Genomic DNA, 25,576 nt, shown 5'->3' with positions numbered 1-25,576 from the left:
CCTCCCTGAGTTTAAGTAATGGTGTATTTTGCTTTTCCATTCTTCCTGTCAAATTGAGGGAGGACTAAAAAGATTGCTCTTCAAAAGAGCTGGAGACTCGATGAGTTGAATTACCTTCTTGCTACATTAAATGATCTTGAAATGCAATGATGTGGAGATGCCGGCGTTGGACTGGGGTGGGCACAGTAAGAAGTCTTACAACACCTGGTTAAAGTCCAACGGGTTTGTTTCGAATCACTAGCTATCGGAGCACTGCTCCTTCCTCAGGTTCACCTGTGATTTGAAACAAACCTGTTGGACTTTAACCTGATGTTGTAAGGCTTCTTAAAATGCAATAGTGGACATTCCACCTCCGTATAAAGATTTTTCAGCCAATGGAACCATTCAAGAGATAGCAGTCAGGTTTAAGGGCAGACATTTTACTTGGGTGACATTAATGCCCCAAGAGCAGACAGACACAATAAACACAAAATAACTACATGTACATCATTGGGTAATAGTGTCTGCTTTACATTTTGGAAATTGTCAGGTCAGTACATTTGTTGTAAGTTGTTGGAGAAGGGGCTGGTTTAGCACACTGGGCTAAATCGCTGACTACCAAAGCAGGACAGTAGCACGGTTCAATTCCCGTACCAGTCTCCCCAAACAGGTGCTGTAATGTGGCGACTAGGGGCTTTTCACAGCTTTTCATTGAAGCCTACTTGTGACAATAAGCATTTTTCATTTCATTTCATTTTCATTTCAGATAAGCAAATCTTCACATGGCTTCGATTGTGACATACTGAAAATTTCCCCTAATCTCGTCACTTGGCCAGGAATTTTGCATTTGTTTTTTTTTCCTGATGACTGGAAAAGGGTTTAGTTTTGATTTCGAAAGGAACCATTGCGACATTGCAAAGTGTTGGCATGTCTCTGGCGTGTTTCATCAGAGTGGGAAACACCCGGACGCTTCCGAGAGGCGGCGGTCCCTTTAAGGTGAGTGCAGCCAGTGACCTTTCCCCGCCGCCCTTGCTGGGAAGCGCGGAAACCAGATTGCAACACCAGCGAGGGCCAGTCATCACGTGACAGGCTTTCCCGCCACTGATTGGAATACTCCCCTCGCGAAAGCCGCGCGCGGCCGCCGCAACCTAGCCCGCTGGTCAGAGTGACGCGGCGACAGACCAATCAGGACATGAGTGACGGGCAAGGGGTGGGGATAGCGGCCGGCCACCCTATCCGCTCCTGGGAATGGGGCGGGGCTTGGGAGCTGCCATCATGTTGGACAGAGAGCGCACGCGCGTGCGCGGTCCCTTGGGCGGGCAACCGAGTCTGAGGACGCCTCGGGGAGGGAGGGACAACCAGGGGCTTGACAGACGGCGGTGGCGGCCAATCGGGAGGGGGGAGAAGTCACGTCCATCATCCGCTGGCGCCAATGTGGGGGAATGCGTGGGGGGGGGGGCGGGACCGCGGAGCGGGTGGGGAAATTGGAGGTACGTCACAGGGCCCTCGGCCCCCATTTTGCCTCCCGCCCGCCAGCAGCGCGGGGCCAGCCCAGGAGGATGGTGACCGTGAGCGAGGACGATGTCGGCGGTGGTCTATAAAAGGCCGGAGCGTCGAGCGAAGTGAGCTGGTGAGGGGGAAAAAAAAAAATTGAGGGAAGGAAGGAAGCGAGATTATAAATCTATATTATTATTTCCCCGATGGAATTTGAAAACGATGGAGTGAGGATCGAAGTACCGGAGCGGCCCGAAGCGATCGGTAACGGCAAGGCCAGCGGCCCGAGCGGCGGCGGCAGCAGCATCGCGGCCGGCTCGGTGGCTGGCGCCCGCAAGTCGCCGGCTCTGGCCTCCCCGCCGCCTTTCTTCCACATCTTGGTGAAACCGCCGTCCCCGCCCAGCCGTCTTTTAAATATTATGGACAATTTCTCGGATGAGAAGAACAACAGCAGCAGCAGCAGCAACAACGGCGAAGTAGAGTACGAGAGCCTTCCCGAGACCGCTTCCACCTCCACCCACATGATCGCCGGAGCGGTGGCCGGTGTCCTGGAGCATTCCGTGATGTACCCGATCGACTGCGTCAAGGTATCAGCCTTTCCTCCCCTCCCTTCCCAGCCTCGGCTGGGGTGAGGACACACTGCCATCTGCTCCTGCCTTAATAATCTTTGCAAAGCAAAAAAAAAAAATCCAGAGTTGTCCACGTTTTGGCAGAGTTTCCTTCCCCTTTCTGCACATTGCGAGCCTGCAGAGGAGGGAGAGCAGATTTACCTTCCAGCAAAGCCTGGCATTGCCAATTCTCTTTCAGTTTGTAAGCGGTATCCCCTCTCTGGGAATTCACACTGCAGGGTTGTCTTGATCAGGTTTAGAAATGAAATGAAAATCGCTTATTGTCGCAAGTAGGCTTCAAGTGAAGTTACTGTGAAAAGCCCCTAGTCGCCAAATTCCGGCGCCTGTTTGGGGAGGCTGCTGCGGGACTCGAACCGTACTGCTGGCCTGCCTCGGTCTGCTTTCAAAGCCAGCGATTTAGCCCTGTGCTAAACAGCCCCTGTCGTAACGTGTATTTTTGTTGTTGAGCAGAGTCCCCCCCACCCCCTGGGTTTCAGTCAAAATTGAAGATCAGGAACTGCCTGTCTTTGATTTTTCTTTAAAATTCTTCAGTTACTGGTGGCTTTAAACTGCAATTTCTCTCCAAACGGAGGTTAGAAAGAATACAGGCAGCCGTGTGTTGATCTAGACTGCCATTTATCTTCATTTTAGCATTCTTTTATTACAACTGAGAGAAGAGCAAGGGGTGCACGTTATTCTGCATCTTGATTATTCTGAGAAAGTCTAGTTTCCCTCAAAATACAAATGGATATGGTGGGGGGGGGGGGGGGTGAGGAGGAAGTGTACAACCATACCTACACATCAATGTGTGTTTCTTTATGCATTTTTCAGTCATCTTGTTGGGATGCTGTTTTGCACACAATTGAGAGATGAGGAACAACTGCTGCACATCGACCTGCATTTATTTTGGTGAATCACTGGTGGAAAGACTAGGGCATGGGAGCATTTTTCCTATAGTTCCTCTTGGAGGGAAGGGAGGCAGGAAAAATATGCCAACATATACTGCTTTATACAATATCGTTGGAAAGTTTAGGCTTGTTTGAGAAAACCCCAAATTGTTTTAGGATGCTGCATGAGTGGGCTGTGGAGTAACTGACTCAACTTTTTGAAGTCACCTTCAGAAAGGTTAAACGGTATCATGGAAGAGAATCTTCCGCAACCTATAAATGTGTGTTGGGGGGGGGGTTTGGTTAGCTGTAACTGGACCAGCGCACAACTACATTAAATTAATGTACCGTTTAAAAAGTCTGGAGAAAATTTATTTGCCTCGCTCAGCACATTGGCTTAAAATGTTTCTCCCTTTTTCAAACCATTTGTTTGTATGAGGAATGGTTGGGGTTGTCCTCATGCTCAGTAAGTGTTTGAGATTTCACTTAGGGGACTGTTGAAATCTTGTTTTGATTCTAACTTCCTCCAAGAAAACTTGCACTTGAAGGAGAGTTTGAGCAGCACACTTTGCGAAATTCATAGTTTGTTTACACTGTGTGGGGTAAGTTTTTCATGCAGAGTGGTGGGTGCCTGGAACGTGCTGCCAGAGGATGTGGTGGAAGCAGGCACATTAGCAACATTTAAGCATTTGGATGGGTATATGAATAGGGAGGAAGTAGAGGGACATGGACCGAGTAAGGGCAGAGGTTTTTTTTTATATAGTTGGGGCACAGGCTTGGAGGGCTGAAGGGCCTGTACCTGTGTTGTACTTTTCTTCGTTTTTTGGGAAGAAGGAAAGAAGAATTAGTATGTCTTTACACCAGAGTAGTCTTCATGACAATGTTTCATCTGTTTGTATTGTGGTTATTTGTGCAGCTAATTATGGAGAACTTAATTTTCCTGTTTCCTATCTGTAAGTAAGCTGGAGTGGATTTGTCATTCTTATGTTTTACTTGATTCACAGTGCTGTTTTTTCAGTGATTTGATAAAATAGAATGTCTATTATACAATTCCCATACATTTTCAGAAAGTCCTCGCTTGTAAAAGGAGATATTGGCAGCCATTTTGTTACTGAGGGCAACCATAAGCAGATTATTTACTAATGGATAACTGCCTTAACTAAAATCAGGAGTTGTACCTTTACACACAAGCGATGGCATATAAAAACTACTGGTGGTTTGGGTGAACATTAATGGCTTTGCTCTATTTAATGACTGATGTGACAAGATGTGCTGAGTACAATCTGTCCAGGCACTGCCTTTTGTAACTAAGATATTCTAGTCGTACATGGAGTAATTGTTGTAATTCAGCATCTGTTTCAATGGATATTTTGAAGCTGTTTTAGAACCAGATCGAGAGTAAATACTGATTTTGGTAAGTGTAGTTTAAGTACACAATTTTAGGACCCCGGCATTAGCCTATTTATGTAGGCCAGTTCGCTAGCCTTGCACTTCACTGTTGAGATCAAAGTAACCAATTGGCTGGCCTTTTCTGGGTTGGACACGGTAGCAGTAAGGCCCTTTTAGGGTTTAAAATATGTAAGCTGAGTGACAGAATTTAAATGCAGCAAAGGTATAAACCATAATTTGCTTGCATTTGCCATTGTAAATCTCCTGTGCTGAGCACTTTTTTTCTTTTTAGAAATTTCAAATACCCAATTCTTTTTTCTTCAGATTGAGGGGCAATTTAGCGTGGCCAGTTCACCTACCATGCACATCTTTGGGTTGTGGGGGTGAAATCCACGCAGACACGGGCGAATGTGCAAACTCCACATGGGCGGTGGCCCGGGGCTGGGGTTGAACCCGGCCCTCAGCTGCCGTGAGGCTGGAGTGCTAACCACTGCGCCACTGTGCGCCCTCTGGGAATTTGTTTTAAGTCATTATGCAACATGCCAAGGCTGAGCCTAAATATACAGATAAAAATTGTGGAGTACCTGACCCAGAAACACTATAGCTTGTCTGAACTTGGCAAGAATTTTAATTCAGTACAGTGTAAGAAATTAACTTTATTAGAAATAATTGCGCTGCTTATAGATTTGGTTCTCTCCTATATTGAAGGGTGGGGTGATTGCCTTGCTTCGTGTGGCATGTAAAAGAAGCAAACATGGAAATAATACCTTGCTGGCAGAAACCTTCCTCATGATCCCTATTGGCCTCTTTCTTTAAATTGATTAAGTGCACAAATTGATAGTGGCATGGGTTATGGGTACAGTGTTGGAGCTTTTAATATGAAGGATTAACTTTTTTCAGGGAGCACTGACAGTTATTAGAAAAGATGTCTTCACTGATCACCAGATAGTTATTTTCATGTGATTGTCCATATATACACTTATTCCTCTGTAGCCAGTTAACCAAAGGGGAAAAATGTACTGTTGTGCAGCAAGAGTCAATGGAAGTAAATTAAATCAAATATTATTTAATACACTGCAACTCTGTCAGTGACTGAGGATCAGCAGCCAGAATTCTAATGACCTTGTGGCTCCTTGCTGACAGCTGAGGAGCTGGTAGACAACAGTTTGTAAACCTGTAATGGACTAAGTTTTAAAAAATAAATTTAGAGTACCCAATTAATGTTTTTTCCAATTAAGGGGCAATTTAGCGTGGCCAATCCACCTAACCTGCACATCTTTGGGTTGTGGGGTGAGACCCACGCAGACACGGGGCGGATGTGTAAACTCCACACGGACAGTGATCCAGGGTCGAGATCGAACCTAGGTCCTCAGAGACTTCGGCAGCAGTGTTAACCACTATGCCGCCATGATGCGATAATTTCATATGAATGCTGAATTTAGTTTGATAGTATTAAATGTTGCAATATAAGTTAAATTTTGTACATAAACATTTCATTTGCTAACAGTGCCCAGTGTCCAGATTTATGCCTCAACTAGCTGAACTAAAACAATCTGCCTGATCATTATCAAATTGCCACTTGTGAAATCTTGCTGTACTCAAATCTCTGCCACGTTTCCGACATTCCAATAATGACTTATTTTGAAAAGGTGCTCTGTTGGTGTAAAAGGGCTAAATAGTCCTGATGTGAAAGATGCTGATAACTGCAGGGTGTATGTATCTTTGTGACTCCTGCATGGAAGGGCTACTGACACACAAGATACTGATCATCAAACAGAACAAGGCCAAAGCAGTGTTGTGGAACATGGTTTGACTCACTGTTACAGACTTTGTAAAGACTTTTTACAGGTAACCTACAAGTCAGAGTAGGAATAAAGTAAATGGCTTATAATCTGAAACTTCCAAGTGCAAGTTAAAGAAAGTGTTTGTAGCTACATGTTTTAAGTGTTTTTGGTATGGGAGGGGAGTGGATCACTGAGAGAATCATGACGTGGTTAGTACCATGAGAGTCATCGTGACTTGCAGTTTTCGAATATCCATGGGTGTTGGCTGTCTTTATTTGCCATGTATAATAACTAATTAGTATTGTTAACAATGGTGAAACCATAAATATGAGTGAGGGTGGAATAATTGCTAAAAAGTGCTGACCTGAGCTGTCTGAGACCAGGAATATCAGATTGCAGTAATGCTTGGGAAGAAAAAGCATAGTCTTGTCTATTTTATGTTGTGGGAAATGCTCCCATTGATCACTTCCCATTGTACAGAGTTCTCTCCATTTATACCAGGAAACAAATAACCTGTCTTTACAACTAAAATATGTTTGTGCATTACCATCATGAATAATGTCTAACAGGCCAGGAATACTAAAATACTATTGTTGTATTGTTGGAATAGGCTGAGAGCACAGGCTGCAAAAATAGTAGATCCATGAGTATGAAAGACGGGCTGTGAAAGGGTGTATTTCTACTTAGTATATTTCTACAAGATAGTATTAATTTATTCTTGGTGGCAAACAGCAAATGTTGAAAACATTCAGTTAACATTGTTGGTATGAATCCTTCACACTGGAGCATGTTAACAGAACTCAACATTTGAAAGAGTAGAAAAAATATGTCCCCCAATGAAGTGCATCAGTGGCGATCAGGAGATAGTTGAGTGCTGGCAATGACACTAGCATGGGAGAAATTCATCAAACAACATGTAATACAAGCCACATGGTATAGGACATGCTTATCCTCAACTAGACTCAGCATTAGAGGTTTGAGAGTTTGGAGCTCTATTCATGATGTGTACTAGTATAATGTTGAGTAGCAAATTAAGTTTGAACAAATTTACAGTCTAGTTGGTACTGTGTTGCTTTAAATTAGTAGACTTCTGTATGCCTTTCTTACAAAACTGATTTTGATCTGTGGCTGATTTCAGAGTTGATGTCATTCTGTAATAACTATATGACACAATCTGCTGTTCACTAGGACACCTACATCAATTTTTTGGTGTGTGACCATGCACATGATTTTTAATCCTCATCACCCGACATGAGCCTGATATCTATGATTTGTAAAAAAAAAAAAAGTAAATTTAGAGTATCCAATTCATTTTTTTTCAATTAAAGGGCAATTTAGAATGGCCAATCCACCTACCGTGCACATCTTTTGGGTTATGGGGGCGAAGCCCACGCAAACATGGGGAGAAACTCCACATGGGCAGTGACCCAGAGCCCGGATTGAACCTGGGAGCTCGGCATCTTGAGGCAGCAATGCTAACCACTTGCGCCACCGTGCTGCCTTCCTGATATCTATGATTGCTGGCAATCAGCTGGTACTTTTCCAAAATTGTCATTCCTGGTAAATGAGTATTCATTTGCTGCTTGAGATGGAGGCAGGAATGTATCTGATTTTGTACACATGGCCACTGTCCGCTTCCTCTGGCAAAAATCAGTGAATAGTGATTAAGATTGTGAATTGAGTTTTCTTTCTTTTGCCATTGTGTATCAAATCCCTGATCCTGGGCAGTATAGCACTAAAGCTGATGAGTCTTGGGTGCAATGATAAAAATGGAAGCTCAACCTGTAATGGATATATATCGAAGATACCAAGGCACATTCTATCCTGGCCAATGTTTTTTTAAATCAGTATCGAGAATTTAAAAAAACAACTCTCACTGTAGTTCAGCTCACTGATTTTCGTGAGCCCTTGCTGTGCGTAAAATGGCTGCTGTGATAAACTACAACGTATTAGTGACTGAAACTTTTAAAACTTTGTTTCAAAACAGCATTAGTGAATCTTGCCTCTAGTACAATTTGTAAGAACGCACATATAGCAAAGAGTGGCTTGTTCACCTCTACTCCACTGTAGAGCTTGGATGAGATCAAACATTTGTTGAATTGCTATATTTCAAGCTTCCTTCTTGTGAAGACTGTAGGACTAAAAAAAAAACTGGGTGAATTGATGATGCACCTTGTTCAAATTGTCCGAATGGCCCAGTTTGCCCTTCCCTTGTTTGTGTACTTATTTTCATGTTCTAACTGTAACTCTGTCCATTTAACTGTGCATCTTTTAAACAAATGATTGTTATACCATCAAAATATTGCTATCTCCAGATTAGCATTTAACTTTTTTGAATTTTAAGGGTAGCAGGAAAGTACACGGAATTTTCTGATTTGAATAGCCATCAATTACATAGGAATGTAGGAATATGTGTAGCCATTCAGCCCCTTGAGCCTGTCCTGCCATTCAATGAGATCATGCTGATCTGTGACCTAACTCCATATACCTGCCATTGGCCCATATCCCTTAATATCTTTGCTTAACAAAAATCTATTTATCTTGGATTTAAAATTTACAACTGACCTAGTTTCAACTGCTGTGTGTGGGAGAGTTCCAAACCCCTGCCACCCTTTGAGTGAAGAAGTTCTTCCTAGCATCCCTTCTGAATGGTTTGCTTTAGCCCTAATTTTTAGATTATGCCCCCTAGTTTTAGAACCTCCAACCAGTGGAAATATTTTATCTTTACCTACCCTGTCTGTTCCTGTTAATATGTTGAATCAGATCACCCCATGACCATCTAAATTCCAGTGAAAACGGGTCCATTTTGAGTAATCTCTCTTCGTGATTCAACCCCTGGAATCCAGCTATCAATTTTTGCAAACCCACGTTGCACTCCCTCCCAAGGCCAAAATATCCTTCCGAAGGCATGGTGAACAGAACTTTTGACAGCATTCCAAGTGAGGTCTAACCAGGGGTTTGTATACCTGCAGCATAACCCCTGTGTCTTTCTATTATAGTCCTCTAGATATAGAAGCTAGCATTCCATTAGCCTTTTTGATTATATTTTGCACTTGTCCCTGGCATTTTAAGGACCTGTGCACCTGAACACCCAAATCTCTTTGGACATCCACTGTACCTAACCTCTCCATTTAGAAAGTACTTTGCTCTCTTTTGGTCCAAAATGGTAACCTCACACTTGCTTATGAAATTCCATCTACCAAAATTTTGTCCATTCACCTAGTCTATCAATAGCTCCTTGCAATTTTCTGCTATTTTAGAATCATAGAATTTACAGTGCAGAAGGGGGCCATTTGGCCATCGAGTCTGCACCGGCCCTCAGAAAGAGCACCCTACCCAAGCTCACACCCTATCCCAGCAACCCCACTCAACCTTTTTGGACACTAAGGGCAATTTAGTATGGCCAATCCACCTAACCTACACATCTTTGGACTGTGCGAGGAAACCCTTGCAGACACGGGGAGAATGTGCAGACTCCGCACAGACAGTGACCCAAGTCGGGAATCGAACCTGGGACCCTGTAGCTGTGAATCAACAGTGAGCGGCAGCGCAGTGGTTAGCACTACTGCCTACGGTGCTGAGGACCCGGGTTTGGCCCCGGGTCACTGTCTGTGTGGAATTTGCACATTCTCCCCATGTCTGTGTGGGTCTCACCCCCAAAACTCAAAGATGTGCAGGTTAGGTGGAATGGCCATGCTAACTTCCCGTTAATTGGAAAAAAATAAATTGGATACTCTTAAATTTAAAAAAAAATTCTGCTATCATCTAGGCTGCCTCCAATGCTACCTACTTTGTATCGTTGCAAATTTCGATATATGACTTGCTATTAATTGAGGCCCCAACACATCCCTGTGGGACACCACTAGTTACCTCCATTTGAGTAATTACCCATATACCCCACTGTTGTCGCCTGCCACTCAACCGATTTCCTATCCGTGTCAATAATTTGCCTTCAACTCCGTAGGCATCCACTTTTATTTAACAGTCTCTTGTGTTGGACTTTTTCAAATGCCTTCTGGAAGTCCATATAAATGGCAACTATAGACATTCCCCTGTCCACTACCTTAGTCACTTCTTTAAAAAAAAAAGTCAATAAGATTAGTCAGGCATGACCGTCCCTTCACAAATCCATGCTGGCTCTCCCTGGCGACCAAAACGTTTCAAGGTGTTCGGTTACCCCACCCTTGATTATACACTCCAGCAATTTCCCCATCACAGATGTTAGGCTAACTGGTCTGTAATTCCCTGGATTCACCCTTTTAAAAAGTGGAGTGAAATTATTATCGCAGGTTGTCACCTGCTGGCAAGTGAGAGGGACGCAATAAATCCTTGCTGACGTGTAAGAGATCTGCTTTCAGCCCTGGAAAAAAAACTGCAAGTACCTTTTTAGTTGGTGATATGTGATAGTTAATGTTTCAGGAACTTGTCAGTTATTGCATAGATTAGTTAATGCTTATCAGTGTTTAAAGATTGAAGCATTTTCAGTAATCTGGAGTAATTTTAAGTTGTGTATGAAGAATTCTTCACGTTTTGCAAGGAAAGTCTGCCTTGAAAATGCAGTTTTTTTTAATACTATGATCCAACACCATTGTAATATGACGACCTGTTTGATAACATTATATAATTCTGTTGAACAGATTTTTTTTTTCAGAGCCAAATATTGATTTTATTTTGTATTGGAGTATATGTTTACATCCTGCCCCCCCCCCCCCCCCCCCCCCAAACACACTGGTTACAAGCTAAGCAATAAAATTGTTTGCTGATATTGCATTCTGAGAGAGAAATATAGGATGCCATTATAATGGTACCAGATACCATTATCTGGTATCAAAGGGGTTCACTATCTGGGAAGTGTCTGGCTGGCTGACGCTTTCTATGAGGAAGAAATAATTTTAAATGAACTGACCTTTTGTGCAATAAACCATAGAAACGGGAAATTATTTTGGTATGGGGAACTCTTGATATGTAAGACTTAATGCTTTATAGTGCTTCGCTGTCAGTTTTCTGACCTGGCCCTGCTGCGTCACGGCGCCGAGGTCCCAGGTTCGATCCCGGCTCTGGGTCACTGTCCGTATGGAGTTTGCACGTTCTCCCCATGTTTGCGTGGGTCTCGCCCTCACAACCCAAAGATGTGCAGGCCTGGTAGATTGGCCATGCGAATTTGCCCCTTAATTGGGAAAAATGAATTAGGTACTCAAAATTTATTTAAAAAAAAATTCTGACCTGGAAAAGTTCACTTAACTTTCCTTGCTTAGCTTTCATTTCTTTTCTGTTTTGTAGATCTTTAAATCTAAAGCTCACTTCGTAACTGCACACAACATTCTATCTGTAATGTACCTTCTAATAGTTTGTTTTGTTTAATTCAATGCATTTAGGGGGCTTGGTTGTATTGTTTTGTGTGGGAATTCTGGGTTTTGGGATAGGAATGAAAAAAATCCTAACTTATCAAAAATTACTCTTGGGGCTTGGATTTCTGCGATTTCTGGCAACTGAACAGTTTTCTCTTTTGTGTCATTGAGGGTTGGAAAGTGATTACATTTAAAACTTTGGACATATCAATTGAAGACAGCACTGCACAATCAAAACTATATCAGTTAAATTCTAATTTATTTTTTGTCTCTAGGTTAACTGTCCAAGTTGCAATGCAAAACAGAACTATTCCAAATCTGTGTCCTGTATAATTGTAGAAATGTTGGAATGTGAAGAGTCTGGTGCAACCACATCTCATGACTACTGCGTTTCATTTTAACTCTTGAGCCTGTTGAATAAATTTGAATGCCACTCTGGCAGCCAACTCCCAATCCTCTGCCAAAACCACTTGGAAAGTTTTAGAGTAGTAACTTGTGAGGGATGACTGCTTCTATTAAAATAAAACACTTTTTCTACAAAAAATATTATTGCATCCATAGCGGGAGAAAATCTCAGAACCTAAATCGTCAATCACTTGCATTAGCAGAGATTTGCTTGGTGTGGCCACTTGTCACAGTTAGGAAGCAATGCCATGGGCTTCTTTTATTTATAGTTTCTTCTTTTCCCCCTTGTGCTCCACACATCCTGACACATACGTTCCTCAGCTATATGGCTCCAAAGTGCATAGACATAGAAAGATCTAAGGGACCAGGTAAGGGGGAAGATGATTTTTATTAATTGGGTCACACTCTAAAGGAAAGGTCTTTTAAATGTGCTTGTATTTTTGTGTTGAAGCATTCAGAATTGTGTTCAGGAAATGTGAGCAGGGCTGGTAATACAATCTTGGCTGAGTCAATTTAAATAGCTCAAACTGCTTTTACAAGCCTGATTTTCAAGATGTCTGCATTCAGTGCATAAAATTACATTATTTGGGAAGGTAAAATTTCACGGTGTCAATGGAATTGTTTGGTCGTTTGTAGAACTTTAATTATTTCCCAATGAAAGGAAATCTTGGGGAACTGATCAGAGATGGGCCAACATGAACAATATTATTCTGACCAGTAATATTCTGTCATTGTACTTTTTTACATGGCCAATTGAAGTTAATTGAATTTCATAGATAGACATGGGTGTAAGTGTGGTGTGGTTGGAGGGTCCTAGTAGATCAATAAATATACTTCAGGGAAGTGTATTTGGAGTTCAAATCTTTAAGTTGCAGAGTTCTAATTGTCCTCCAATAAGAGTGGGTGAGAAGGGTAGGGGCTGAGGTGTGTGGGGGTTGAAAGGGTAGTGGGAGGGTAGAGAGAGAGGGTGCGAAGGGAGAGAGAGTGTGAGATGATAGAGTAAGGGATGATTCCCGGAAGGGTATGTTTTTTTTTTAGTTCAGACGGACAGCATGGTCGGTGCAGGCCTGGAGGGCCGAAGAGCCTGTTCCTGTGCTGTAATTTTCTTCGTTAACCCAGCGATGCATCTGAAAACTTTGCCTTCACTAAACAGAGCACAATCTGTGCTGCTCATATTTTGAGGAGGTATCCTCTTAAAATCCTATGGCGATTATATGCCAGACTGCTGTCGTAAGCAAGGGGGAATAGGAATGAAAAGGGTCTCCCATGTTTTGAAATGATAGTTTCTGGATAATGGAAGATCTTGTTTTTCCAGGTTTAAAGTGGAAAGTAACAATGGAATGTTCATTACCTCAGTATTCACAGGTGAGACTTGGTAGCACTGCTGCCTTATGGCGCCGAGGACCTGGGTTCGATCCAGACCCTGAGTCACTGTCCGTGGAGTTTGCATGTTCTCCCTGCGTCTGTGTGGGTCTCACCCCCACAACCAAAGATGTGCCGAGTAGGTGAATTGGCCACGCTAAATTGCCCCTTAATTGGATATTCTAAATTTATATCAAAAGTGAGGCTTGGAATGGCGGCTTTCAAATAATTTGTTGTTCACGGCCGTTTAGTTTCTGGCATGGGTTTATTGGATAGAAACCGTTGCTGATTTTGAAAATATTTCTACTTTTTTCAAATTTGTTTTTCATTCGCTATTGTTGCAACTATTTGGATCTGCTAGATAAGCCACAGGCCAGGAAGGTCCTAGATATAATTACATATATCTTATAGTGAAGGTACACATCAAGATAACAGCACCATTCATGATAGTATTTCTGTCAGACTGATGCTTCTCTTAACAAACAAAGGAATCTTATTCACCAGGCTATGACGCTGGAAGTGAAATGAAATGAAAATCGCTTATGTCACAAGTAGGCTTCAAATGAAGTTACTGTGAAAAGCCCCTAGTCGCCACATTCCGGCGCCTGTTCGGGGAGGCTGGTACGGGAATCGAACCGTGCTGCTGGCCTGCCTTGGTCTGCTTTAAAAGCCAGCGATTTAGCCCAGTGTGCTAAACCAGCCCCATCCAAGTGGGTGAATGTTTGGAGACTGCCTGTGGGAAAGGGGAGTGAGGTTGAAAATCATGTAGTCAAAAGTGTGACAAAATCTTGGTGATGTAGCAGGAGGGCATAGATAGCAAAAGAGGCAGTCACATGGTAAATTAAATTTAATACAGTGTGTGAACTGATGCATTTTGCAATGAAGAATGCGGGTAGGTATATTAAGTTATACAGTTTATAAGCGGCTGCAAGATCAGAGATTTGAGGGTTCTCATGGACAAATCTTTGAAGGTGCTCAGAGTTTAAAAAACCTAGACTTTTTATAATTGCAAGCATAGAAGTTATGTTAAATCTTTTATAAATGTCTGATTGGGCAGCACGGTGGTGCAGTGGATTAGCCCTGCAGCTCACGGCGCCGAGGTCCCAGGTTCGATCCCGGCTCTGGGTCACTGTCCGTGTGGAGTTTGCACATTCTCCCCGTGTTTGCGTGGGTTTTGCTCCCACAGCCCAAAGATGTGCAGGGTAGGTGGGTTGGCCTCGCTAAATTGCCCCTTAATTGGAAAAAAATAATTGGGTACTCTAAATTTAAAATAAATAAATAAATGTCTGATTAGTCCTCCACTAGAGCGCTGTGTCCAATTCTGGGACCAAATGTTTCTTATGCTCTTTTAAAAAATATATTTAGAGTACACTATTATTATTTTTTCCAATTAAGGGGCAATTTAGTGTGATCAATCCACCTACCCTGCACATATTTGGGTAGTGGGGGCGAAACCCATGCAGGCACGGGGAGAATGTGCAAACTCCACACGGACAGTGACCCAGGGCCATGATCGAACCTGGGACCTCGGCGCCGTGGGGCAGCAGTGCTAGCCAATGTGCTCCCCTCCCCACCACCCTTTTAAGCAACGGTTTCCAGATCACCATAACTTGTTACTTGTTTTTTTAACGTTCTTTTCATCTTCTCTGGTTCTTTCCGTTAAATCTGGATACCGGATTTTTTTCATCTGAGACTGTACCTCTTAACAGCAAATGTCCATCAACACACACTAAAGGGTCAGCCTACATTCTTCCCATATTTTTGTAATAATTCCAAGATCCTCTAACATGAAGCAAATGACAAGTAAGAAGTAGAGAGTGAGAGTAATTTTTGTAACAGCAACAGTGCTGGAAATACTCAGATCTGGCAGCATCTGTGAGAAAGAAACACTGAGGCAAAAATGACCTCAAAACTGGAGGGTAGAAAATGCTGGTGGAAGAGAGGAGGAAGTACAAAAGGAAAGACCAGGAATAGGGTAGAGGGCAGGAGAGATTAACTGACAAAAGATGTCAAGTAGTAAAGAGACAAATAATTTGTCCAGAGTAAGTGATTGCAAATGCCAGAATAATGTAGAGCTCTGTCCGAGAGTAAAAACATGGAAAACCAGATTCAAACTGTACAGTGACCAAAATGAGGTTTAGAATTCATGGTCTGATGTTGTTTACAACTTTCTGGACACAACATTGAGTTAAAGTGCTCAATTGGAAGATGGAGTACTGTTCCATGAGCTTACGTTGAGCTTCACTAGGATTATGCTGGCCGAGGACCGAAATGTGGGAGAGCAAGGTGCTGAATTTAAAATTAACAGTAACAGGAAGCTTAGGGTTATGCTTGCTGACTGAGCGGAGGTGTTGCGGTTGGTTAGCTCAGTTGGCTGGATGGCTTGTTAGTGATGTGGAGCAACAGCATGGGTTCAATTCCCGTACCAGCTGAGGTTATCCATGAAGGCCGTGTCTTAACTTTGCCTGAGGTGTGGTGATCCTCCGGCTAAATCTCCACCGGTCAGCTCTCCAAAGGTGAGAGCAGCCCTTGGTGACTATGGCGACTTTCTTAACTGCAAGCAGTCATTCAATTTGAAGATACCCAATGTCGACGATATCTGATTGTGAGCAGTGAATACATGTTAAATTGAGCGAAACGCAAGTATCTCGCTGCTTCACCTGGAAGAGTAGTTTTGGGCCTTGGATGGTGAGGAAAAGGGGCAGCAGCTAGACCACCTCGTTTAGATTGTTGCTTCTAAAAAAAAGTCAACTGGGCTCACCAGAAGCCCTCCCAACAGATCCAGAGGCTGCTGTTTTTTGTTTCAGCAAAATCTTTCCAATTAAGGAGGCAATTTAGCATGGTCAATCCACCTACCCAGCACATCTTTGGGTTGTGGGGTGCGACCCACGCAGACACTGGGAGGATGTGGAAACTCCACACGGATAGTGACCCAGGGCCGGTATCGAACCCATGTCCTCGGCGCCATGAGGCAGCAGTGTTAATCACTGCGCCACAGTGCTGTTCTAAATGAACTTGTTTCACTTAACTGCGGAGTCTGCCCTCCCAGTCCACTGTGCTGGATTTCTTTCAGTCCCAATTTTCATTTCCTTAAAAAAGATTTGGTGTATTTTGCCATAGCTGCTGCTTTTTTCCATTTCATACTTTTAGTTCCAAACAGCTTCAATGTGTCAGCATAAGTTGATAACTATATTTTTATTTTGCAAGATTCCAATTTATCTATTAATGTCATTTGATCAGTGACCTTTTATAAACTGTGTACTTTGCTTTTTTTATTCCTCATTCGAGGTGAGTGGCTCAGTGGTTAGCACTGCTGCCTCACGGCTCCAGGGACCAGGGTCCAATTCCGGCCTCGGGTGACTATATGTGTGGAGTTTGCACTTTCTTCCCCTGTCTGCGTGGCTTTCTTCCGGATGTTCCGGTTTCTTCCCACAGTCCAAAGATATGCAGGTTAGGTGGTTTGGCCACGCTAAATTGCCCCTTGTGTCCAGAGGTTATTGCGTTTATTATAGGGTTATTGGGCTTAAGTAGGGTGTTTTTCAAGGGACGGTGTAGACTTGATGGGCCGAATGGCCGCCTCCTGCACTGTAAATTCTATGAGGAACAGATGACGTTCTCATCCCATAATTTTATTTTAACTCAACACAGACTAATAACTTGGTAAGTTATAAATTTAAACAGAGTGCAAATTGTTATGTGTTTGGTACTGTTGCAAGCCTTCTTTTCAAATGTGTAAACATTTAAAGCATGGCATTGTAATGTTTTGCTTAAGAAATAGAGCATTTTCCTTGTAAATATCTTTTGTTTTTCAACAAAAGGAGTGTATTATCCTCTTTACAATTGATAATATTATCTCTGGTACTCCCACTGCATATTTTGTGTTTCCAAAATTCACTCTGCAGATTGTTGTGTAATAGTACCTGATTAGCTGAAGATGTATAGAGTACTCTTGACTGTAGACTGTTAGACATTCTGAAAGCAAATCTGCATATCACAGTTCAGAGCTAGATTAGAGCTATAAATCCAGCCATATCTTGTATTTCCTTTGCAAGACACACAAAAAGGACTTAACAGCCATATGTTCCTTTCATGACCTCAGGACATCCCAAAGCACTTTGCAGCCAATTGAATACACGAGTAGTAAACCGCTCTTGCAGAGTTGCCAACTAGCACGGATTTTCTGTATTTTATGCGGAAAATCCGTTTGAATACGGAAGTACGCTTTCTCTCATTGAAATACGGAAAAGGCAGTACGGTGGTGCAGTGGTTAGCATTGCTGCCTCACAGTGCCGAGGTCCCAGGTTCGATCCCAGATCTGGGTCACTGTCTGTGTGGAGTTTGCACATTCTCCCCGTGTTTGTGTGGGTTTCGCCCCCCACAACCCAAAGATGTGCAGGGTAGGTGGATTGGCCACGCTAAATTGCCCCTTAATTGGAAAAAAATAATTGGATAATTTAAATTTGAAGAAAAAAAGAAAGAAATATGGAAAAGGCGACAGTTGATTTGCAAGCCGCCTCCTGAAATGCGTTATTTGGTTTTCTTGGCGACAGGACTCTGCGCAGAGGTTCTGACCCACACACTAATAGCGCATGCGTGTCAGACATGCATGTGGGGTGGAGAGGAGCGGGGGCAGGGCCCTGTCGTCAAGGAAACCAATATGCACCTTAATGTCTTGTGCGAGACCGCGCAAAGGTCAAGATCATCTGACACTGTCAGGATGATCCTGACCTTTGCACGGCCTCTGAGGTATCGAGGTCCTGGATTTTATTGGAGTAAAAAAATCATGTTGAAGGTGGGTGGAAGACAGTAGGTCGACTCAACACTAGCTCCATCACTGACCTTTGTAGAGCACTGCTATGTATTTAAAGAAAAGAAAGTGCTGGAAATACTCGGGTCCGGCAGCATCAATAAATAGGGAGAGAAGCAGAGTTAGCAATTCAGAATTGTAGAAAGGTCATTGATCTGAAATTGTAACTCTACTTTCCTCTTTCTAAATTGGTGGAGTGCAGCTGATATATTGCACATTATTCAGTTTCAGTTCACAAATCCTTGTTTTACTCATGGAAACTGGGCTTTTTGCTGTGAGCATGAAACAAAAATGCTGAAAAGTAAACCTGAATCATCATGCATCTATTTAACCATAACTTCTGCTTTCTACTTTTTGTGGCTATTCTTTTCTTTGTGCTCTTTTACTGTTACTATCATAAAACCCTAATTTGTACATCAAATCTGTTAGTGTTACTTCATGAAAATATTTTTTGAAAGAAAGAAATGCACTGGATTCCTTTTGTCTGTATACAGTTACTTGTAAGAATTCAGTTAAGTTAATCAAGCGTTCAGGGCAAATTTGAACTTCATGTAAAAAGGCGAATGTTATGTTCACATTTTTCATTCTTAGATTTACTGAATGTTTGAAACTTAATTTGAAAACACCCATTCATGATGATGTACATGTATGAAGCATTGGATTTTCATTTTCCATTTGTGTTTTAGATTTGTGCAATAAAGGTGTAAAGCTATGCTTCAGATTGGTGGGCATTTTTCCTTTGAAATTAAAATCCGGATTTTACTGCCAAAATACAGAGTTTATGTATCTGGAAATCTGATTTTTGTTGGGAAAGGTTGGCAGCTCTGCTCTTGGTAGGCCGCATGGCAGCTAGTTTGCATATCACAAGCTCCCATGAACAGTAATGTGCTAATGATCAGATAATCTATTTTAGTGATACTAGTTGAGGGATACACTGGCCACGCCACTGAGGAACTCCTTTAGCTGTTCTTCAAAACAGTGCCATTGTATATTTTAATTTCACCTGATGGCAAATGGGGCCTCAGTTTGACATCTTGGGGTGCATGTCCGTAGATCCTTGAAGGCAGCAGGACAGATACGTCAGGTGATCAAGCAGGTATATGAGTCACAGGTGGCATACTGTGTGCAGTTCTGGTCACCATACTATAAGAAGGATGTGATTAGACTAGAGAGGGTGCAGAAGAGATTCACCAGGATGTGGAGCGTTTCAGCTATGTAGAGAGATTGGGGTTGTTTTATTGGAGCAGCCATCTATGAAGAGAGATTGGGGCAGCACGGTAGCATAGTGGTTAGCACTGTGGCTTCACAGCGCCAGGGTCCCAGGTTCGATTCCCTGCTGGGTCACTGTCTGTGCGGAGTCTGCACGATCTCCCCGTGTCTGCGTGGGATTCCTCCGGGTGCTCCGGTTTCCTCCCACAGTCCAAAGACGTGCAGGTTAGGTGGATTGGCCATAAATGTCAGATGGGGTTATTGGGGTTTGGGGGATAGGGTGGAAGTAAGGGCTTAAGTGGGTCGGTGCAGACTCGATGGGCCGAATGGCCTCTTTCTGCACTGTATGTTCTATTCGAGCAGAGAAGGCGGAGGGTGGACCTGATTCAGATGTATAAAATTGAGGGACATAGACGGGAAGGAACCATTCCCTTAGACGCGTCAATATCCAGGAGCATAGGTTTATGGTAAGGGACAGGTGATTTGGAGAGGATTTGAGAAAAAATTTCACCCAGAGGTGGCATCCTGGAACTTGTTCCTGAAAGGGTGATAGAGGTGTGGAACCCTCACAACATTAAAGAAGCATTTAGAAAAGCACTTGCAATGCCATGGCATAAAAGGCTACAGACCAAGTACTGGAAAATGGGATTAGAATAGATCAGCGCTTGATTGTTGTAGCCGACACGACCGATGAGCTGAAGGATGTCTTTCTGTGCTGTAAAACTCATCTCTAATGCCACATTTCTGCACTGTAATTTTCCTGAATTTTTTTGTTTTTTGTTGTTTTGGTATTGAAGTTTCTGGAGTGGAACTTTAACCAGGTGAGAGTGCTAGCAAGTGAGCCTCAGCTGACACTCACTAATTTAACTGACTTGTCATGAGGTTTAGGTTGTTTAAACTGCATAATGTCCTTTTCCATAAGCTGCATTGTAACCATTCTCTTTTGTCTTCCAAAGATTAATTTGTATAGTTTGGGCACTAATAATTTTTTTAAAAATTGTGATATTGATGAAATGAGGTATTGTGTGCTCTTAGTCTAATATTGCAATTGTAGTTGTTTTTGAGTTGTGGCACCATGTTTTGGGCTCACTTATGAATCTGCTTTATAGCTTGTTCCTGGAGTCAGTTCGAGAACATTATGGGTGCACAGAAATAGTTTGCTGCTTTTAGTGTAGCCAGAATGAATGGCATGGTAGAGGATGCAAATCTAATAATTAACTAGTTAATCTAGAACTAAAAATAAACTTCCTCTTGAAACTGGATCTGATCCTGGAGTACTGGTAAATCGACTCATTTCTCTAGTGTTTTACCGAAGTGGCAAAGAATTCCTCGTTTCCATCTCCCGTGAAGCTGTTCATCCATCGGCATCATTTTTGTAATTCCACCATCCTTGAGTTGTCAGCATTTCAGCAGATCGGGAATTGAACCTGGTACCATCTTGGATGGTATATCTTGCTGCTTAAACTCTGAGCACGTTATATTTCGAAGTCACAATTCTTGGGTAAATATATGAAGTGAGTGACTAGTTATTTGACAGAGGACAGGGTATCGCAACTGAATCACACTATTGGAGCTCGTGGAGTTTTTTTTCCCCCAGTCAATGATCCGAGACAGTGATGTGGAGAAGGGGGCCCTATGAGCAACAGCACTACCACTGGCCAAAGTTGCTTTCTAGGTTAATGGTTTTAATTACAGGATAATTTTTAAAAAATCATAATTGGAACATAGACTACAAAAATACAATTTCCTGGTCATCAATTTTGGCGCTGAAGGCAAATGTTCTTTATTCAGCAATAAGGTTTGAAAAAAATTATGCATTTAAAGTACCTACCTTTTTTCCATTTACGGGGCAATTTAGTGTGGCCAATCCACCTACTCTGCACATCTTTGGGTTGTGAGGGTAAGACCCCCCATACACGGGAAGAATGTGCAAACTCCACATGGACAGTGACTGGAGCCGGGATCAAACCCGGGTCCTTGGTGCCATGAGGCAGAAGTGCTAACCACTGTGCTGCCCCTGGAAAACCCTATTCAAAGTGGTGTTACAGTATCCTGATACAAAGTGTCCAGGTAACTTTCCCCTCCCTGATGTGTTGCGGGTCTGTAACTCAGCCTCCAGCTCAATGATTCTGAGCCAAAGTCCCTCAACCTTCTCTGCAGATATGTTTGCCCTGGATCATATGGGATTCAGGAAATCCAACACGATGCAGCCTTGACGCATCACCTGTCCTGCCATCCTCAATGTGTTTTAATTAATTATAGCATTCAGTTATTTACCTTTTAAAATATATTTTATTAAATTTATCACCAGTTTGTAGACTATTTTAAACCTCCGGAATCGAATACACTGTGTAACCATGCTCCTTTCCATGTAGTCGAATGAGAACCAATTCCTACAGAGCGATTAAAGGTAGAAATATTTTCAAGCAATTAAAACACGGAAACTGGAAACTATTCCAGCAAACAGCCCATCCATATTCTGCATGAAAGTACTCCAAAAGTATTTTGGTGCAACTCACAAATCCAATGTTCACTTCAGTTAGTAATTGCTCATGGAGCATTGAAACAACTGTCTCATTGCTACTAAATGGGGTGTATTTTTGTATTTTTTAACAGGCTTGCGTGTATTTCAGTGCATGCTAAACTTGATGTTTCAGTGAATTCTACCACAGGAGCAGCTTAATGCTTTAACTCTTGAGCTTTGCATCTGGAGATTCAGTTATTTGCTCATTAAATCCAAGGTGGGGAAATACTGGAGCTGGGTAATGTCACTCGGCTGAAGACAGAAAAGGGTCCGCAATAGCGCAGTGGGTTAGCTCTGTTGCCTCATGGCGCCGAGGTCTCAGGTTCGATCCCGGCCCTGGGTCACTGTCCGTGTGGAGTTTGCACATTCTCCCCGTGTTTGTGTGGGTTTCTCCCCCACAACCCAAAGATGTGCAGTGTAGGTGAATTGGCCACGCTAAATTGCTCCTTAATTGGAAAAAATGAATTGGGTACTCTAAATTTATATATTTTTAAAAATACCGTGTCTCGCAGTCTGATTTAAAATGGACCGTGTAAAAATACTGAATGCCTTTGTTCAACTTGGATACTGAGGAGGTTGATGCTTCTAAAAATGTTAATTATGGATGCCAAGTGTACATTTAGACAAGGTTGTCTTGTATTTAGAATTTTATGTAATGTAAACCGTGCAATCCTGGTTTTCACTTTTCACTCCACCTTTCCCTGGACTTTCCCCTATACTCCCTCTGGCTGCCCACAATGATTATGATTGCTAATTCTAGCACTTATTATTATACCTGTTGGTGAACTTCCTGCACTTGGGTTTCCAACACACCTTCCCACTCATAATAATAATCTTTATTATTGTCACAAGTAGGCTTACATTAACACTGCAATAAGGTTACTGTAAAATGCCCTAGTTGCCACATTCCAGCGCCTGTTTGGGTACACGGAGGGAGAATTCAGAATGTCCAATTCACCTAACACCACATCTTTCGGGGCTTGTGGGGGGAAACCGAAGCACCCGGAGAAAGCTCACGTAGACACAGGAAGAACGTGCAGATTCCGCACAGACAGTTGACCCCAAACCGGGAATCGAACCGGAGACCCTGATGCTGTGAAGCAGCAGTGCTAACCACTGTGCTACCATGCTGCCCTACACTCTAGTTCTAAACTTGAGCCAAGCTAGTAACTTTCATCAGGCAGTGAAGTGATTTGTGACAGTTGGATTGGTAACTGCCTTCCTGGTGCTGCAATAGCTTTTGCATTCCCCCTCATGCTGGTGAGACTACCAATAAATTCTATTCAACAGGTGGACAAAATTCTCACTGTTCACTGAGAATATTGTTGGCTGGTTAAATTGCTAACCTGGTTTTGACTAGCTACCACCAGTTTATAAAATCTACAAAAAGGTGGGTCTTCTCTGCTGGTCGAACAAGATGTACCAGCCACTTGTTGAAACGTTGTTGATGTGATAACCAACCTATTTGCAATTAGTGTATTGAGACTACTTTCATATACTTCGATGTTGTGCCAATTCACCACTTCAAATTATTCCCATTACCAGCACCAGAAACTCTTACCCTGGGATGAAGGAGCTAAAACTATTTTCCAACTACAGCCCAATTTTAAGATAAATTCTCTAATTGGAACTGTTAACTATTTCCCCCAGTTTGGACGGATATAGTTTTAGCTTCACTTGGCAATTGCATGTTACTGCAGGCTGTAATTGAGTGGTTAATTTGGTTATTGCTGACCTTCCTGTAGGGAATTGTTAAATGTGATAAAGGTTAGAATTGTTCAGACGAGCTGGATTGCTATATTACGGTGTAACTAAAGAAAGGATTGTTTATTAATTTTATTGGATAGTGATGAAGGGGCAGCATTTATAAATGCTTACTGTGGGCTCATAACTTGCATTCCTGAAGGGTGAATTTTGTATGCCCAACTCACTGGGAGTTCGTTTTTCAAGCTATTGGGCTCTTATCTTGTTTACATTGCATCTTATCAGTCACAAAACAAATGCACATGTTGGTATGATTTGAATGCCAGAGAAAAAACTGAATCCATATGTGGCCTAATATTAAGTTACAAACATTAATTGGGTATTTTAATATTAATATTTTACAAGTATTAGCTTCCCAAAAATTTTCCAGGCTTTCCTTGGGATAGGTTCATGTGCTGATGTTTGGGGTGTGTGGACCGTGGACAACAGTGGAGTTTTGCCACTTCACCTTTCACCCATCTTTACTAAAGAAAGGGCCTCATTGGACCTTTTTCAAAAAGTTCAAGCTATAAAATGTCCGCCACGGTTTACATAAAATGCAGATTTGTTTTGGGTGGTAGGCTAACATTAGATTGGTTGGTGTGTCTGTTTGGTCATATACTTGTGGCATTAAAATAATATTTACCAGTTCAGAATTAAAATTGCGTTTTCTGTGTTGTGGTAATGTCAATTAGTAAATTTTGAATTCTGCTGGAGTCGTGTTATGTGCATGATCAGTACAAGTTTAATTTAAAAAACAACTAGCTCATATTTTCCAGAGTCCAGGAGCTAATATTTGATTTTTGAATCAACAAAACTAAGAACCATTTTTCAAAGTTATTGTTGGGTTGAAGTTGCATGCATCAGTGAAAAGTTGTAATTAATTGGAGAATAGAGTGGGCGGATCCAATCATTTGACTAGAGATTCTTTTTGCACTTGCATATCAAAAATGAAATCTGAAAAGCTTTGTTTAAAGTTCTAATTATAAAAGAATTTAGCAGAGAACATAGTTTTGAGAAAACTATATTCACTGGAGCCCTAATTTTTAGAAACCACCAAATTTAGGGTGGACTAATTCCAAAGGCTTATCAGAGACTTTCAGTGTAATTTCCCTTCCAGTGGGAGGATATGGCCTTTCAGACTCTTTTGTTTATGGTGGATTTCCACAGTCATTGTAAACAAAAATATTAAAAGTTTATTCATGTTTTTGTAAGGACTTTGGACTGCGGCCTGTATAAACGGACTATTTAGAGATGATTGGGTTCTGCCTGTGCATGTCTCGTAACCCGGCGCCAAATACAGTGCTACAGCGAGGTCATCATCTGAAATATGTACAACTTAAGTGATATCCAATAGTACTGTGAATGTACCTCCTCAAAAGGGATACCACAGTCTCCTTGTGAAACCTGTGATTGTCCAGAGCTGTGTGACACTACTGTTGTTCAAACCAGTGTTTTTCAAACTTTTTTTCCCCGTGCCGCCTGCTGGCCGATCGTGGCACCACACGGCGCAGGATGCAAACTCCACACTGACTGACCTGGGGCCGGGATCGAACCCAGGTTCTCGGTGCCATGAGGCAGCAGTGCTAACCATTGCACCACCATGCCTGCCTTCCCTACGTTTTTTAAATATGTCAAGCGGATGAATTTAAAATGATGATGGGGGAGTGGGCGGCACGGTCGCACAGTGGTTAGCACAGCTGCCCCCACGACACCGAGGTCCCAGGTTCGATCCCGGCTCTGGGTCACTGTCCGTGTGGAGTTTGCGCATTCTCCCTGTGTTTGTGTGGGTTCCGCCCCCACAACCCAAGGATGTACAGGATAGGTGGATTGGCCACACTAAATTGTCCCTTAATTGGAAAAAATTAATTGGGTACTCTAAATTTATAAAAAATGATGAGAGGTAGAGAGGGTCGATGATCGGATATTACAAATTGAAGCCTTGAGTTTTTAGCATGGACTGTTTAAGTTTCCTCTTGCTCTAGATTTGTTCCAATTTGTCAGCCAAATTCCTTTGTTCCCTTTTTATTTTGCTGC

At 42.4% G+C, this 25,576-nt stretch overlaps 1 protein-coding gene across 1 annotated transcript in view; it reads left to right on the top strand.

Moving 5' to 3' along the window:
* Positions 1–1,495: 1,495 nt before the first annotated feature.
* The window catches only part of slc25a28 (solute carrier family 25 member 28), a 59,674-nt gene continuing 35,593 nt past the window's right edge, over positions 1,496–25,576 (top strand). Inside the window, exon 1 of the mRNA XM_072479608.1 lies at positions 1,496–2,060. Coding sequence (XP_072335709.1) covers positions 1,680–2,060 — 381 coding nt within the window. The 5' untranslated portion in view covers positions 1,496–1,679. The remainder of the gene's footprint in view (positions 2,061–25,576) is intronic.

The sequence above is a fragment of the Scyliorhinus torazame genome, chromosome 16, assembly GCF_047496885.1.
Source record: "Scyliorhinus torazame isolate Kashiwa2021f chromosome 16, sScyTor2.1, whole genome shotgun sequence".
Taxonomy (NCBI): domain Eukaryota; kingdom Metazoa; phylum Chordata; class Chondrichthyes; order Carcharhiniformes; family Scyliorhinidae; genus Scyliorhinus; species Scyliorhinus torazame.
This window is presented reverse-complemented; position numbering and strand designations above follow the sequence as displayed.